Source organism: Equus quagga, chromosome 1, assembly GCF_021613505.1.
Source record: "Equus quagga isolate Etosha38 chromosome 1, UCLA_HA_Equagga_1.0, whole genome shotgun sequence".
NCBI lineage: Eukaryota > Metazoa > Chordata > Mammalia > Perissodactyla > Equidae > Equus > Equus quagga.
The window spans coordinates 106,917,231-106,934,607 of record NC_060267.1 but is presented as its reverse complement, the minus strand read 5'-3'; the positions used below and the strand labels follow the sequence as shown (position 1 = coordinate 106,934,607).

At 52.5% G+C, this 17,377-nt stretch overlaps 1 protein-coding gene across 1 annotated transcript in view; it reads right to left on the bottom strand.

Annotated features, from left to right (window-relative positions):
- SSUH2 (ssu-2 homolog) overlaps positions 1 to 17,377 on the bottom strand; it is a 65,272-nt gene that overhangs the window by 13,940 nt on the left and 33,955 nt on the right. The window contains exons 2-8 of the mRNA XM_046684145.1: positions 9,031 to 9,166; positions 6,378 to 6,476; positions 5,945 to 6,026; positions 4,344 to 4,476; positions 3,061 to 3,121; positions 1,909 to 2,033; positions 531 to 593 (exon numbers count right to left, since the gene is read on the bottom strand). Coding sequence (XP_046540101.1) covers positions 531 to 593; positions 1,909 to 2,033; positions 3,061 to 3,121; positions 4,344 to 4,476; positions 5,945 to 6,026; positions 6,378 to 6,476; positions 9,031 to 9,166 — 699 coding nt within the window. The remainder of the gene's footprint in view (positions 1 to 530; positions 594 to 1,908; positions 2,034 to 3,060; positions 3,122 to 4,343; positions 4,477 to 5,944; positions 6,027 to 6,377; positions 6,477 to 9,030; positions 9,167 to 17,377) is intronic.

Here is a 17,377-nt window from a genome sequence, read left to right as displayed (position 1 = left end):
TTTTGGACTTCGGCCTCCAGAACAGTAAGAGGATAAGTTTCTGTTGTTTTCAGCCACTCAGTTTGTGGTAGCGTGTCACAGGAGCCCTGGGAAAGGAATGCAAGGCCCCCATCTACCGGGTCCCTGGAAGCCTCTGCATTTCCCCTTCTCGGCACGCATCGCCCCGTACTCCCCGTGCTGGTTGCTTGTGGTCTCCCCGTGGACAGAGGGGCCCTGGTGGGAGGGACCTCTTAGTCCTCTTGCCGGGGCTGGCTCTGAGCAGTACTCAGTGAGTGTTTGTAGATGGATGAGAAAAGGAGAGAAGAATCAAAATCACAAACCATCAAAGTGAAAATGCCAGTAGGGAGCGCCCAATCCAACCTGCCCATTTTGCAGGTGGGAACGTGGAGGCCCGGAAGGGGAGGATGACTTGTCTGAGGTCACACTGCCAATGGGGGAGCCCCAGGCCCCCAGCCCAGCCCTCCGTCCCCGTGTGGAGCCCTCCTCCTCCCACGCTATCGTTTATTCACCAGCGGCCACACAGCACTCACCAAGCCGGCCCCATGGCAGCCGCTGCACTTGTAGCACCCACGCCCATGGCATTTGTGGCATTGCTGGAAGTGAAACGCTCTCCTCGGATCGAGTTTCCCAAGCACCAGCAGCTCCTGGTCTCACCACCCTGCCACCCCCCATCCCCGTGATGTCACCATCCCAAACATGTAGAGAGCAGCCATTCAGGGCCAGGGTAGGAAGGTGGCCATTTCCCACTTGACTAGGATTCCAAAAGGCCTTGAATGCCAAGCCAAGGAGATCATGTTACCATTTCCTCAGTGCCCCAGCCCAGCCTGTCCTGGATGCTAAGAAAAGGAGACGCGTTCTCCGAGTCCCATGTCCCCACTCACGCTCCCAGGCTAACCACAAGGGCAGGTGTCCTTTGCCCATTAGGTAGCTACCGTGGTCTTGGGGATCAAAAGCTATAAAAAATGGGCGGCATTTTTGTGAAAGGTAACGAGCTAGATACTGAATTTTAATCATTGAATCAAAATAGCTTTCCACTCTCGGGAAAAGAGGGGAACGGCTTCTTGACCCCTCAAATTCTCCTTCCTCTTATAACGCTGTGAAGACGCGGAGGGTGAAGTTACAAGCGCGAGTCAAGTTACAGCAGAGGCTGGCCCGGGGGCGCAGCGGTTAAGTGCACACGTTCCGCTTCAGCAGCCCGGGGTTTGCCGGTTGGGATCCCAGGTGTGGACATGGCACCACTTGGCAAGCCATGCTGTGGCAGGCGTCCCACATATAAAGTGGAGGAAGATGGGCAGGATGTTAGCTCAGGGCCAGTCTTCCTCAGCAAAAAGAGGAGGGTTGGCAGATGTTAGCTCAGGGCTAGTCTTCCTCAGAAAAAGAAAAAAAGTCTAAAGTGGAGACAAGGTCAGGAGCTGGATGAGAACATAACGTGAGCTGCCTCGGCTGTTTCGGTGACACGTGAGGTGACCCTCACTTCGCGTCATGATTACATTTCTGTAAAACAGGACAGAAGGCAAATTCTGCTCCCTGCTGACTTCCATGAGAAGTCCAGCACCACTTTGACTTTATTTTATACGGTCTCATTCAGCGCTCTAGCTGTTCACTGTCAGGCCAAAAAACCCCGCTCCTCCGGGCTGGGGCCGTGAACGCTGGCTCTGGAGAGCCGGTGCCGCTCTGCCCATGGGTCGCCCGTCTGCTGTGTGGATGCTCCCACGTTTGCGTGGGATTTTGTGGGAATGGGACTACATTCCGTGCCCTGAGCTTCGTTAGAAGTGGGCGTCTTGCTAGCTGGGGAATGAACCTCCAGCCTGGACTCGGGGTTCCCTTTTTAAAAGGACAAGGTTGAGGAGACGTAGGGGTCTGGAGGACCAGATCAGGGGGAAGGGCAAAGATTCCAGTAATCGTTACCTTGACCAGCGACGAGTGAGGGACCTGGAACTTCCTGGTGTCTTCCTGAAACATCGGGGGGACCTGGACCTTGATGTCCCAAAGCCGGGGGGAGGCGCCTCTATGTGGCCCATCTACTGAGTGACCTGACACAGAGAGGGATTGTTGTAAGGCCAGGAAACGGCCACAAGGACAAGCCTTCATTTATTCACCGAATCGCAGGGTGCTTCCCTTGGTGCCAGGCATTCGGGAGATCCTGGGGCGACAAGGATGGGTAGATAAGGGTGTCCTTGGAGTCTGTGGCCAAGCACTCAAGCACTGGAGTTGGAAAGACCCGAGTCTGATTCCTGCTTCTTCTACTTCCTAGCTGTGTAACTCCAGACAAGTTACTTCACCTCTCTGATCTTCAATCTCTCATCTCTAAAATAGGGATAGTGGTGGCACCTGCCATAGAGGATGGTGGTGAAAATTAACTAGAAGAAGGCTTATAAATGCTCAGTGCAGGACTGGCACATGCTGCAGCGTCAAAAACAAGAACTATCATCGCTATCATCCCCATCATCTTATTTCTCTTCCTCCTCCTCTGTTCAAGGAGACAGACACAGCCACAACCACGATGGTAAGTGCTCAGACAAGAGTTGAATAAAGGGCTCTGAAAACTCAAAAGACTGACTCATTCTGCTGGGGAGGGGAGTGGCAGGAGAAGAAATCCTGGAAGGCTTCATAAAAGAGGTGACATGTGAGCTGAGTCTTAAGGGTGGGCCCAGAGCTTCCCGCACAGAGAAATTCAACCCTCCAGTGGGCTTCAGCAGAAGGCGAGATGGCACAGTGAATGGGGTCCCTGGGGGTCTAGAGTCCTAGGGAGGCACTGGGGGTGGCCTGGGAGGCCTGCACACACATGTAGCCTTTGCAGTCTAGCCCCGTGGGCAGCACCAGCCTGTGGCCCAAGGACCGTCTGCAAACCGCTTCGTGGGCAGCAAGCATCTGGGCAGACCAGCACTGGAAGGTCTCTGAGATGAAGCGCCACCCTCTCACCTTAGAGCAGAAGGGGACACCGAGGCTCCCAGCAGAAGAGCATCTTATTCACGGATACTGGCTGACACAAGTCTTGACATTTGCCCAGCCCCGGCCATACTCGTGCCCAATTAAACTGACTCCAGACAACTCACTTACTCGTGAAGGGTTGGAACGTCCATTCGCTTATCCTGGACTCGCTGAAGGTCTCCAGCCGGTACTGCAGAGAACAGAAGAGCTTGTTCACACGCATACCCTCTACGAAGACAGGGCACCACCGAGCAGACGGAGCTCCCCACCTGCCGGGCGCGGCGGGAGATCAGAGGCCCCACGCACAGCGCCCATGGGCAGCTCAGAACAGGCTGGCGACAGCGCTCTCTGTGCCCAATGCCCCGGGACGTCTGCAGGGAGGCCAGTCGGCCCCAGGAAGTCTCCCCTGACAAGCTGACAACCGGGGCGATTTCAGCTTCTCATCTCTTTATACACAGAAATGTTCTATGCGCCAAGTTTTGGAGCAGCAGTTGCCCTTTGCTGGATGGAGGCTGCTGGAATCCACTGCTCGGAGCGTCCCCTTTAGAGGAATTTATCTGCCTGATGTCGAGGTCCTCCTTGATCCTCATCCACAGAATCACAAAATGGGAAGGGAGCCTGGCTCCTCCTTTTACACGTGAGGAAGAGGAGGCTCAGAGAGGTCAGTTAACTTGCCCAAGGTCACACAGCTACACAGGGGCCTCTTCCCCGAGATGCCTGCTCTAGCCACTCCATGTGAGCCTGGTCTGATTTCTGTGTGCGTGTGTGCTCAGCAGAGGGTGGCTGCGCCAGTGACACTAGAAAATGTGAACTCAGAGCTGTCAGTTGGCCCTGTCAATGCAAAAGGTGACACAGGTGCCAGCTGTGGTCTGGGTACCAGACACGGGATTTCCCCAGAGCTTCAGGCCCAGGGGTGATGAATAAATGATTCCTTGGCAAGGACGTGACTTGGGGGAGGCAGAGGGAGCTGGACTCGAGGGGAGTAAAGGACCCTCCTCAGCCCACCCCTCCTGGAAGTGGTTCAAGGACACTAGCTTTGACACTAGCAAACCCGAGTGTGAGTCCCAGCTCCGTCACTTCTCGCTGTGTGTTTTGAGACAAGTAACTTCACCTCTCTGAGCTCAAATTCCTCCTTTAACTTGCGATGATGAGACCACTGTGTGGGGTAGTTAGGAGGGTTTGATAAGACAGCTGTGACGTGCTTTCTATGACGCCTGGCGCAGTGGAGGCTTTCAATGACAACCACTGATAATTACTCCTTATGTCACTACCCACAGCTCCAGACCAGAGAAGCGGCAGAAGGGACTTCCATGTCACCACCGTCCACACACACTGCTCCCATTTCACATCACACAAGCCACCCCCAGGGCCTCCAAGCACAACCCTCCACGTCTTGGTGGGCCGCCCCTCACCCGGCAGAGGGTCTGCGGCTTCAGCTCCTGGATGATGAGGTCGCCGGCGGCCGCGCTGCCGTAGCAGCATTTGGAGTTGACGAAGCTGAGAAGGGCTTCACGCGCCACCTCCTCCGTCACCACGGGGACTCTGCTGGGGACAGGGCAGAGAGGCAGGGGCTCTGGGAAGGGCCTACCTCACCATGCAGAGGGAAACTGAGGCCCCTGGCGGTGACGCACAGTAGAGGTACAGCCCTCAGCCCGGGAGGGCATCTCTGGCCACGGGAACCATGGGAACAGACGCCCGGGGTGGGAACGGACAGGTCCCTCTAAAGGACAGCAATGCCCCTTTAGCTGAAGTGTGCGGCTCTTGAGAAAGGCAGAGGGAGCCTTGGAACTCAAAGAAACCCTTAAAGATGAACTATGCCATTTTACGGGAGAGGAAAACCGGGGTCCAGAGAGACTGTCACACGGCTGGAAGGAAGCAGGGCCAGGCTAGACGAGGTTCCTGCCTGGGGGGACCTTGACCTCGGAAAGGAGCCCATAGCAGTGTTCAGGGAAGCCCCCAGCCAAGGACTGTCCCCCGCGGCGCCCGGACACTCGCAGTGAGCCTGCTGGGCAGCACAGCGGCATGTGGGGAGGCAGACAGCCAGTGGCCCCTTCCTCGGCCTTCTCTCTGGAGGCCCCCCTCCTCCTGGGAGACTGTCCCTGAGCCCAGCTGCCTGCCTGTCCCCTCCCCACCCCCCACTCCCCAGGAAGCAGGAGTCCTGCCCCCCTCCTCCCCCTCGGGTCTTCCCAGTTCTCTCCGGGGCAGCCCCGGCTCCAGACAGTACCCCCTGTGGTGCCACTTGTGTCCCCAGCACTACCCCCCACCTCGGTGTCCGGAGGGGCCTGAGTGTTGTGGGAGCTGCTGGGCCAGGATGGCGGAGACGACTCCACGGAGGAAGTGGGGTCTGCACTGCGCGTGGAAGGCGGGTGTCCCGGGAGGAGACGGGGAGGTGGTCCAGGCAGCAGGGAGACCAGGAGCACCCAGGACGCCCCTGAAGGCGGGACAGGCCACCCGGCTGCGAGGCCGGACCCACCTTCTCTCTGCACAAGGCTGCTGGAAGCCGGAGCTCTGCCCCGAGGTCCCTCAAAGCAGGGCGGGTGTGGGCCTCTCCAGGGAGCTAGAGCAGGGAGCCACCGACCTCCACGGTAAGGGGCTAGATAGTCAATATTTTGGGTTTTGAGGGCCAGAGAGCGTCTGTCTCAACCCCTCAGCTCTGCTGTCATAGCGCAAAAGCAGCCACAGACAGCAAGGAACAGGTGAGCATGGCTGAGTTCCTGTAAAACTAGATTTACAAGAACAGACGGTGAGCTGGATTTGGCCCAGGGGCAGGGTCGGCAACCCCTGATCTCCACAATGGTTTTCAACCCAGGCTTGGGAGCCAAACAGCCTGAAGAGCTTGGTGAGGTGCAGACCCCCGGGCTCCACCCCTGGAGAACCTGACCCAGCAGGCCTGGGAGCCTGACACCCTGTCAGGGTGGAGGTCCCTGGGGAGGGCTCTTGGGGGCAGTGGTGACGTGAGGACCCACAAGCGTAACCCCGTGTGACGGCTCCGTGAGGGTCACCGGCAGCTCACCTGTGCTCCAGGAACGAGGACCAGCACCTTGGTTCCTGGGGTCTCCCCGGGGCCTCTGAAGGTGGGAAGAATATCTGCTGTCCTGGAGGAGAGGGGAGGAGGCAGCGGCTCGACAGCCCAGCTCAGAGGAGCAGGCATTTGGGGGTGAAAGGAGGAAAAATTGGCTGAACGCGAGAAAGGACAGATGAAGAAGAATTATGGTTCTGAGGCCAGCATCATTCTGGTCTTAAATGGACATGGATATGGTCATAGGATGTTCATGGACGCAGGGCCTATGCACCATGTCCTCTCGTTCCCGCCCAGTGGTGACAAGGGGCTTCCCAGGGTCCCCAGGGGAAAGAAGAGCCATCCCAATGCTGGCCTGTTCCAGAGACATCCCCCCAGCAGCATAGTCCCAGGAAGAGGCCACAGGAGCCAAGACCCACGGACTCACCGTCCCCTTGAAGAAGCCAGTCACAGCTGGGCAGCCTCTCCAGGAGTTCAGCTGGGGGCGCCAGAGGACTCTCGGCCTCAAAGCTGAGGTCCACCACACCTGTAGGAGGACAGGCAGCCCTGAGCCTTGGGGAGAGGGGGAGGGGGTGTCAACGGCCACTTCACAGGAAGCTGACAAGTGAGGAGAGTGCATTGTAAAAAGCCTCACAGTTTAACTCAGCTGGTCTCACTCCGGCAGGTACCCTCGGGCCACAGAACACGTCTGCAGGGCGGGCAGGGATGGGGGGTGGGGGTGGTAGCCACAGCAGTCATAATAATGTTGAGAAAAACACCAAGAATGGCAGCTGCTGTTTGCTGGGCACCTACCCTGTGCCAGTCACCAGGAAGGGTGCTTTATAGACACTATCATGTCCCACGACCCTCGGAGATAAGTGCTGAATCACAGGTTCTCACACGGTGATGCTCCTCTCATCACGAGATGGCGCTGTACCTCCTCCCCTTGAACCTGAGCAGGCTCGGGACTGCCTCACCCAGGGAGTACACGGGAGCAATGAGGAGGTGCCGCTCCCGCTTCTTGCCTCTTGGCGCTCTCCCTCTTGAGCCCTGAGCGGCCATGGAAGAAATCAGCCTATCCTATGGGAATGACCACGTGGAGATGCCCCAAGGCTGCATGCAGAGGGGCCCGGCGGAGTCCAGCCTTCCAGCCACCCTGCCAGGCCAGCGGGCATACGAGCGAAGCCATCTTAGACCCTCCAGGCCAGACCAGCTGCCTGGTGAACACCACTGAGTGACCCTGCCATGAACTGCATGTCTGTGTCCCCCCCAAAATTCATCTGTTGACACCCTAACCCCAGTGGAAGGCATGAGGAGGCCGGCCCTTTGGGAGGTGATTAGGTCTAGGTGAGGTCAATGAAGGTTGAGCTCCTGGGATGGGATGAGTGTCCTTGTAAGAAGAGAATGATTCCAGAGCTCGCTCGCTCACTCTGCCCTGTGAGCGCACAGGAGAGAGCGCTGTCCACCAGCCAGCGCAGGCTCTCACGGGATGGGACGCGGATCCGCAGGTGCCTTGATCTAGGACTTGCAGCCTCCAGAACAGTGAGAAACAACTGCACGTCATTTAAGCCAGCAGTCTATGGTATTTTTGTTATGACAGCCCCAAACGACTCAGACAGACCCTAATCCATTCCACGTGGAGCAGACTCGCCCAGCCGAGCCCTGCCCAGGCTTCTGGCCCGCAAGTCAGGACGTGGAGTCAGATGGTGGTTGTTTTAAGGGACTGGGATGGGCGTAGTTTGTCATGCGGCTTCCTCTCCTGGGCAGACTTTGCTGTGGGACTCCCCACAGAGTTGGCCAAGGCTCCCTCAGAGCCACACCAGGGTCTGCGGCTCCTTCTGCTCACTCCCCCTCCTTCCCTCCTCCTCTCGCAGGGGTCCCACCTGCACTGGGTCTGAAGACGGTCCCAGCCCCCTCTCCCCTTTCCCTTCACAGGCGTCTCCAAGGGACCTCTGGCACACCGAACGCCACTGTGGTGTCTGCTTCTTGGATGACCCAAACTGACACCCTGATATTACCCCTTCTACCAAGGAGGACACTGAGCCTCAGAAAGGTGGTAACTCGCCCAAGGCCACACAGCCAGTGAGTGACGGAGCTGGATTCAGACCAGGGTTCGTCTGTCTCCAGAGCTCATATTCTCTCCAAGTGCCTTCCAGGAGGCGAACCCTACGGAAGAATCAGTCACTGTATACGTGTTTTTAAAACCTCATCTTGATGTGTCGGGATGGGACATAGATACATGGCTCTGAGACTCCAAGGAGGAAAGCATAATATAAGAACTGGCTCCAGAAACTCCGGAAAATTCAGGAAGCACCTCCCCGCACCTGTGCCTCACCCCACCCTCCCACCTGGAGGCATGGAAGGCAGGCCTTCTGATCCCCTTTGACATGAGGAACCTGAGGCTCAGAAAGGTGACTCCAGTATCCTTAGGTTGCACAGCAGTGGAGTTAGAGCAGGATAGAGGCTCATTGTTCCAGTTCCAGCCCACTGGACCACCCCTCAAACCTGTTTCCAGAAGCCCTCATGCTGGGGGACAAGAATCCCTCAGCTCTGGCTTTCTGGTAGCCAATGTGGTCACGGGAAGTTGTCTTTAAAGGGTGAGCTGATAAATGGTCCATGGAAGGTGATTCTGTAGTAAGCTACTGAAGCAGACTCAGGCCAGGCTTCCAGCAGACCCACCTTTCCTCTAGATCCTTTTTTTAAAACCTATAGCTCTCTACCTCCACAAAAATAAAAATGATTTTATTTTTTAAAATGATGCCCTCTCCTTTCTAGTTTAATAAAAACAGAGGCAGAAGAATAAACACATCTCGTTCTAAACTGAAGCAGCCTAGGTTATCTGGAAATGGAGAGGTCAGGGGGTGAGAAGTCTGAAATCCTGAAATATGTGGCCAAAAACAGTGGAAGGAGAAGAGGGCACCATTAAGACAAACGACAGCCGCACTCTCCACTCTCTCCAAACTAGGAACGTCCTTGTCCTCTGACTATAGGAAATCCACGTGTATCTCTGAAGGTCTTGCTCCTTGCAGGAAACTTACAAGGGAAGCTGAAATAGAATGCTTGTTGAAGTAGAGAGTGCCTCTCCTAGCCAGAAAACTTACCTGTGGAAGCAAAGGATTCTGTGGAGACACAGGTGAGAGACCTGGGATGGACGTGGGTGTGAGGCAGAGTGGCAGCATCCCCAGGCTTCAGCCGATGCCTGCCAGTGGGTACCGAATCGCCCACACGATCATTCGTCTGGAATTACGACTTCTACCTTGGTTCTCAATACTGGTTTGCTTCTAATGAGTTTATCAGCATTCTAAGCTATTTTAGTCACTAGGGACCCAGGGATCGGAAAACATTTTCTATAAATAGCCAGGTAGCAAATGTCGTAGACTTTCTGGGCCATATGGTTTGTCTCAATTACTCAGTTTCGCCATTGTGGCCTGAAAGCAGCCACAGCCAAGACACAATTGAATAAACGTGGCTTTGTTCCAATAAAACTTTCCAAAAACAGACAGGGGGTCAGATGTGGCCCATGAGCTGTATTTTGTCCATCCTGACCCAGACACTCATCTATGTGGATGGGTTTGAGGGGGGTCAGAAAGGCGGAAGCTGGAATTTGAACCTTTCTGGGGCCCGGGCCCGTGCACATCCATTGCAGTTCCTGTGAGCCCAGTTACTGGAATTAAAGATGAAGGTCAGGGTTGGATGGTAGCCAGGGGCAACTGGAGCCAGAATCCCTGGGGCACAGTGGTTAGGAAGCTGGGTTCTGACACCTGGAGTCTGAGCCCTGTAATATATGACACTGTGCCAGTAACGCATCCTGGCAGAACTCAACCCCCCAGCTGTGACAGAGAGCGAATGATATTAGTGCCCACCTAACTAGACAATGTGCACAACACAGCTCTTGGTCCTGAGCCTGACATCTAACAAATGCCCGGTCAACGTCTGGGACCTCAGGAGGCAGGGCCTTCCTCTTTTTTTGTGCTCCTTTAAGCCAGGAGACAAGAGCGAAAATGTCAACCATGGAAAGAAAGGCAAGACCATCACAGCCTCTCCCCTGGGATGCGCCCCCCCGACCTGGAAGTCTTGGGTCTGCTGGGACATCAATAGTCTCCTTGAGGAGAAGACAGGGAAACGCCAAATGGCAGCTATGCCCTGCTGGGAACCAAACAAAGGGGCAGGAAGAGGGGAAGAATGAGAGGTGGGAAAGTCGAGGTCCATCCATCAACTAGGAGGCACCCTGCCCTCCTGGGGCCGTCGCAATTCGTCAGAGCCAAATTAGTCTCCCCATTATGTTCTGTGCAAAAATAAAGGACTCCAGGCTGAACTACGGGCAGGTGCGTCATTTCCTGTACAGATCTCATCAGGCACAACAGGAATGCACACGTCACAGGCATTGTGTGACGCCCGGCGTGGGGCACTCCGAAGAGGGCCACCAGCTGTGTCACTGTTTCCACGGTGACGGGGCTGCATTCCAGGGCAGTTGTCCAGCTGGGCCACCCCACCCTAACACGGGCATTGTGTCCTGGGCTCACAAAGGGATGGCGCAAGCATGATCTCTTCTCACTTCATGACAACCACCATTTTCCCCACTTTGTAGAAAGACAAGACCAAGCTCAGAGATGTGATTTGGGGCAATGAACCCACACATTCATAGCAGAGACAGAAACAGTGCTTAGAACTCAGATCCTGACTCCAAGCCCAATGAGCTTTCTGCTTAGCCGAACATCCTATTGCTCCATGCAAATGGCATCACGTGGTTGCCGAGAAAGCTTTGCAAAGTGTCACTAAGGCAGCGTTTCTGCTCACTAGCCACCAGCTATTTTTCTTTTGTATAGAAAGGAATGTTGCTTATAGAGAAAGGCATAATTAATGGATAATCCCTTTAACTTTCTCTTTTTAAAATGTCATTTCCTTTATTTCAGAGGATAAAAGGAGTCCACGTCTTCTGCCCCTGGTTCTATCATCTTAAAAGCACTGAAATCATGTTACTTCTCTGCTCAAATGGCCCCCCACCACCATCTCACTTTAGTTTGTTTAATATCGTGTCTCCTTCAACAGGTGTGAGAGCCCCTATCGGACAGGGAAGCCCCCCGACCATGTCCTGCATACAGTTGGTGCTCTTAAACGCCTTGTGATTTCAATTATACTTAAGATGGTGAAAGAGATTCAAGGGGTTAAATTCATACAGATAGAGCACAGAATGGCGGTTGCCAGGAGCAGAGAGGAGAGGGGAATGTGGAGCTGTTGGTTAATGGGTACAGAGTTTCAGTTGTGCAAGATGAAAAGGTTCTGGAGACAGATGATGGGGATGGTTGCACAATAATGGGAATGCACTTACTGCCATGGAACAATACACTTAAAAATGGCTAAGATGGCAAATTTTATGTTATTTAAAATAATAAAAATAGAAAGAAAGAGAAGGAGATTCAAGTGATCATCAGAGAAAGAAAAGAAAGAAGTCTGGTTTTGCCAAGAAGAACAAACAAACAAATAATTGGCTACACTATTTCAAGGCCTTCCCGAGCAAGACCTGAAAGGCTGACTAGGTCTCCCCCAGACTTAAACACTGGGTTTAAGTGTTTAAGTGGCTCACTACTGCCCACAGCAAACATCCAAGCTTGGGAACTGGGTAAGTAAGGCCCTAAATGACCTGTGGGACAGCGAGAAAAGATTCTCATCTGCCCACATGACAGGGCAAACGCCTTCCTATGTTGTGCAGAGCAGGGTGAGAGAAGGGAAGACAGCTAATGTAGGAGGGGAGGTGGTGTGGATGGAGAGCAGAGCAGAAAGGGGGAGGAGAGAGAGAGATGGCTGCTGGAAGCTTGAGAGAGAAGGGTGGGAGCTTTGCAGTGGCACCCACGGAGAAAATATTTCGGGGAGCAAATATAATGCCCACCTGGTGAGTGAGAGCAACATCGAGAGAAACCAGGGGAAGGATACCTGGGAGAAGGTTTCCTGGGACTTGTGCAGGCCCCTCTGCTATGCCAAGAGAGAACCCAGCAAACATTACCATTAATTTTCACTTAGTTGGGATGTGGAACCCACGCTTTGTAGAAAGTGCTGTCATGCCAAGACAGGGCGACATGGGAGCTGAAAGTGATTGAAGCCACATGACATGTGGGACCATTGAAGAAACAAGACCTGGTCAAGCTAGAGAAGAAAAGAGTCTGAAGGGTCCTTATGTTAAACAGGGAACAGACACTTCTCAGTAGCCTTGAGGGGCAGAATCAAGATGAAAGAGTCGGAGCTCCAGGGAAAGAGGCATCAACTCAATGTAAGAAAGAACTGTTGACAGTCTCAGCTGTAGAGGGGACCAGCCAACCCCTGGGGGTGCTCCAGGTGATGGTGGGAGATGTTGCCTCTATGGGGATGCTGTCAGAGGCATCCTAGCGTCCGATGACGCTGGTACTAAAAGGCCTTCTAGGTGCCTTCCATGTGGATGCCACATCCCAGAATGTCCCACCCATGCCCACTTTGGTCCCAAAGTGTAGGAAGAGGGAAGGAAGCTATTCTCTCTCTGAAGTTGCCCACATTTTAGACTCAAACACTGAGGGGACAATACTTGTGTGACTGGGAAGGGTAATTCAACTGGATAAGTGGACAGTCATCTGTCACCTAAGAAGGGACATTTAAATCACAGAAGTCCCAGAGCAGGCTCCCTTCCTGAAACCTGGAGAAAAATTTACCTAGTTTCATATTTCACCAACTTAGTTTGTAAAACCTTTTCTGGATGATCCCATACCCGCGGTAGATCCTAAGAGCTGACCTGAGGTCCGATTATATCGGAAGACAGCACATGATGGAATCAAGGTTTCTAGAATTTTAAGGGAAGTAAAGAGTTTGCCTTACTCTCACCTTGCTTACCAAAAGGCATGGTGCCGAAACAGGAACATCACAGGTGGTAATATTTTCCCTTAAGAGCAGTTTAATTTTAAAGCTCTGAGGACATAATCTGATAATTTTCTAGAGTCCACATTTATTCCACACCTACTCTGGGCTGGTGGTGTATTAGGCACTTCACACCCAATTAATCCTTTACCACTTCTGCAGGATGGCACCATCTCTGTTTTTACCGGGGGAAATGGAGTTCAGAGAGGTGAAGTGAATTGAGCAAAGTCGCCCAGCAATTAGGAAACAGAGCTTGGATCTGAATCCAGATCTGACCTAGCATAGCCCATGGCTGCTAAGAGAAACTCCAATTATAAATTGAAAGCTACTGAGCAGTGTTTTGAAGAGGAGAGACTGCGTTAGAATGTGAGTGGAAGCTTGTTAGAATCAGTCTACGGTTACACAACTTCCAATCCATCAGAGATGATGTATGAGATTATGAGATTATATTATGAGATATGAGATTAGCTCCTGCTCAAATGTATGCTAACATATCTCCATACAGTCTCCCACCTCAATATGAAAACGGATCCCAACAAAATCTAAAATGAGTTCCCTCTAAGATTAGCATGGGTTCATTTTACACCCAACGTCAGCTCTGAAACTCAAAGCTTTCAGACACCAACATTAGAGACAATGAAGAGTGTTGGGTCTGTGAATGACCTTCGAGGTCACCAACTTCAGTAACTATGAAAATGTACTAGTGTCACAGGGCTCTCAGGGATTCAGATGAAAGCTGTGGACCCCCCCCAAAAACCACATGCACGACATTATCCGTCACCTTCATGACACTCAAATTAAGAACTCCTGACCCAATCTCCTTTTATAGAGGGGGAAATTGAGACTCAGAGAAGTTAAGTGACTTGCCCAAGATCACACAGCCAATTCATAGCAGAGCCAGGACCTGAACCCCAGCCTCCCAGTTCCCGATCTGATATTCCACCACATCGCCCCTTCCAAATTCAGGATCAAAGAAAAATTTTTTTAAAACAGCACATTTCTCCCTAAAATACTATTTCCTTCCTCATCTCTTTAAATAGTCCTTAGAGTCCACTGTATTTCTGTCCCAGTAATGACAGGATGGGGTCACCCCATCTGTTCACGAGCAGTAATGAACGGAGGGAGACCCTGAGTAAAGACTTTTCATGACATTTCTTTAAGATTATCCTCATCGAAGAACTGAACCCAGCTGTGACTGAAATAGGAATCCTGATATTCAGGCTCACACTGGGCTGGGGGGACCCATCAACTAGAGAAAAGAAGGATAAAGAATCTACGGATGGTGTTACCATGGTTGGGAAGGAAAGTTCTCCTCTTGGTTTTTTACCATCCTTCTCCATTGCTCAGAGACACAGAATGAAGACCAGCCTGCAGGCTGCAAATGGGCTTTACTTGTGGAAGGAAGGAAGGGAGGCATGCCCTCAGCAACACAGCCCCGAGGGCAGAGAGGGGACTGCGGCTCAGGGCTGGCTACAGAGGTGGGTGCTCCACACCCTCCCTGCTGTACTTACTGTCCTCATCACTCAGATCCGGATCCATGGTCCAGACGTCCAGCCAAGGAGGTGTCTGCCCTTCCAGTGGGCTCAGGCCACTGGGCTCTGAGGGACCAGCCTCGGCCCCTCCCAGAACAGCAGGCCCATTGTTTTCGGATTTGAATGCAACAGAGGGAAACATCCATGGGAAGCACGGTGTCCATCAGAGCGGCTGATCCACAGGGGTTCTTGGGGCTCCTTCTACTTGCCTGTGCCTTCACACAACCCTTTGAAATGGGCACTTTTATGATGTCCATTTTTCTGAACTGGAACTCAAACCCTCGTCTGTCTGACTCTCAGGTCGGAGCTCTTGATCACTTGCTATATTGCTCATCTGTAGGAGGCAGGCTTCTAAGACCTGTAGGGGCAGGCGGGGAGGGGGGCAGGCGATGCAGAAAAATGTGATAACCATAGGAGATTACCTTCCCAAGGGGGAGAGAAGATAGGGATGGGACCTCTGAAGTCTTGAGTGTCAACCTCCCCATCTCACTGGGAAAGAAACGAGGCCACACAGCTCATCATGGACAGAACCAGCTCCTAACCCAGGCTGCAGGGGCCACTGCTGTCACCACACCAGCCTAGCTCCCTGTGAAACATCTGGGGGTTTTCAAGGTCTCTTCCTAAGCCTTTTGCACTGGGGCTCAAAACTCCTTCAACCTCAACCTTTGGAAGTGCACCCCTCTCCTCTGGATGAGTCAAAACAGTGAACACCTGGACTGGGTCACCTGGTGATGGAAGCAGAGAGCGTGGGGGCTGCACCACCTGCTCTGCATCCTTGGCAATGACCCCTGACATCTGGGCCTGGAGTTCTCTGGCCGGGGCAGCCTTGCTCCATAGGGCAAAACATGTACCCTCAGCCCTGGTTTGCCCAGCCCAGCAGTGCCCATGGGGTGTGCCCTGACAGCCCTGGATGAAGACTGGCTATCATACTCACCTGGGAAGCACCATGGTTGGGTCAGCGGCGGCCTGGCTGGGCTGCCACCCTGCACACGGCGATGGCTCCAAGGTGCCCGACAAAGTGCCTTCAGTCTCTCTCCCCCTGTCACCTCCATCATTCACTGCCTAACAGAAAGGCGGTACATTCACAAAAGCAGTAGCAATAATTTGACAAACAATATTTGTCACGAAGCTTGGTTTGCAAAAAATCAAGAGGAGAACTTTCCTCCATAACCACAGTAACGCCACCCAAGTCTTTCATTCTTTATCATTCCTTTCTCTAGTTGACAGTCCCCGGCGCCTCCCTAGAGCCAAATGTAAGACAGGCTTCTTAAACACAGTCAGACAACTCAACGCCCACAAATAGGTATTTATGGTTGGTAGGAGCACCGAATGTGTGAAACTTGAGAGTTATATATGTTTTACTACTGCACATACATGAGAAAGACCAAGATCTTGAGGAATGAATATAGTTTGTTGATCCCTTTATACACTAAGCAATCGTTTTAAGCCTTTGTAGAAATGTCTCCATGGTAACAGGATTACCGTGTGTGTGCCTGGGTGTGTATGTGTTTCACCCTAAACATAATATGTCTGTGTGTGTCTATGTCTGCGTCTCTATGTGTCTGTGTGTGTGTGTACATTTGAGCCAAAATGTGATAGAAGATGATTGATTGATAGATACATAGATACATAGATAGATAGACAGATAGATACATAGATAGATAGATAGATCCATACATACATACATACATACATAGACGGATAGATGACAGACTAGTTGTGGCTTCACTAAAACAATATGCCATTATTTCCCCTCGAGTACTTTTAAGCTACAATATATGCTTACCTAAAACCCTCCTCAGCATTCAAAAGAAACAACCCTAGGAAATTATTTAAACGGCAAACAGAAGGAGCACAATGTTAAATAGAGCTGAGTACTAGAGGAACCGAAAATCCTGAGGCTGCAGAAACGCTGACAACCATGAGTTGTATCTTAGGAACCAGGGAGTGGAGATGAAAGGGAGTCACAGTCCCTTGCGGCACCTACTTAGATCACACAGGAGTGGGTTAATAAATATCTCTTAAAATACGTGGAAGATGGGGCTAGCCCCGTGGGATAGTGGTTAAGTTTGCAGTGCTCCACTTTGGCGGCCTGGGTTTGCAGGTTCAGATCCTGGGCATGGACATACACCACCCGTCAGCCATGCTGTGGTGGTAACCCACATATAAAGTGGAAGAAGATTGGCACAGATGTTAGCTCATGGCTAATCTTCCTCAGCAAAAAAAAATACATGGAAGATGAAAAAACCAACTGTTGGACCTTTCTAATCTTGCTTAGGCATCAAGACAGGAATGCTTCTGCCATGTATGCTTGAGTGACTCAGGGAAAATAATGTACCCATCACCACCTAGTATTCATGGTGTCAGCAGAAACAGGCATCATTAATTCTAGGACCCAGGCCAGTATGAAGCTAATACTGGCTCCCACCTCCCAAAGGGGTTTCGGGCGGGGGAGGAGAGGCACCAACTGTGTGCCAGGCCTCATACGTTCATTCTGTATCACCACTGTTGATGTCAAGAAGGGGCCTCCTCAGAGCTCTTCTTCCTGAGCGGGTCCTCAGTGGTCCGTGGATGTGACCCCTCATTACGCTCTCCATGCCCTGCACATGCGAGTGCCCATGAACCACGTGTTGAATGAACATGGCTGTCCAAGAGCTAACCCTATCCATTCATTGCTGTCTGAGAGCCTTGTTTATTCCTGGAAATAAAGTCCACACAATCTCTTGGGTTGGTCTCTGAGTCTTAGGGGTATGTCATGGCTGAGGGGAACATGTTAGAGGGGCAGGGCTTTAGAAGGGAGTCTAGAAATCACATAGTATGACTGCAGCTGAATATGGTGGTGAGGGAAACGCCTAGAGGGAGGAATCAAGAAATGCCTTCAAATATTCAAAGGGCTGTCATGGGAGGAGGCGGCAGAACAGAATCCCAGGCCACTCATCCTACGCACAGGCAGGCTGCAGGCTGGTCCAGAAGAGGGGACGATTTTCAACTTGCCAAAGAGAAGAGCTGTCCAGCGAGCAGAGCCTCCTTCCATTGG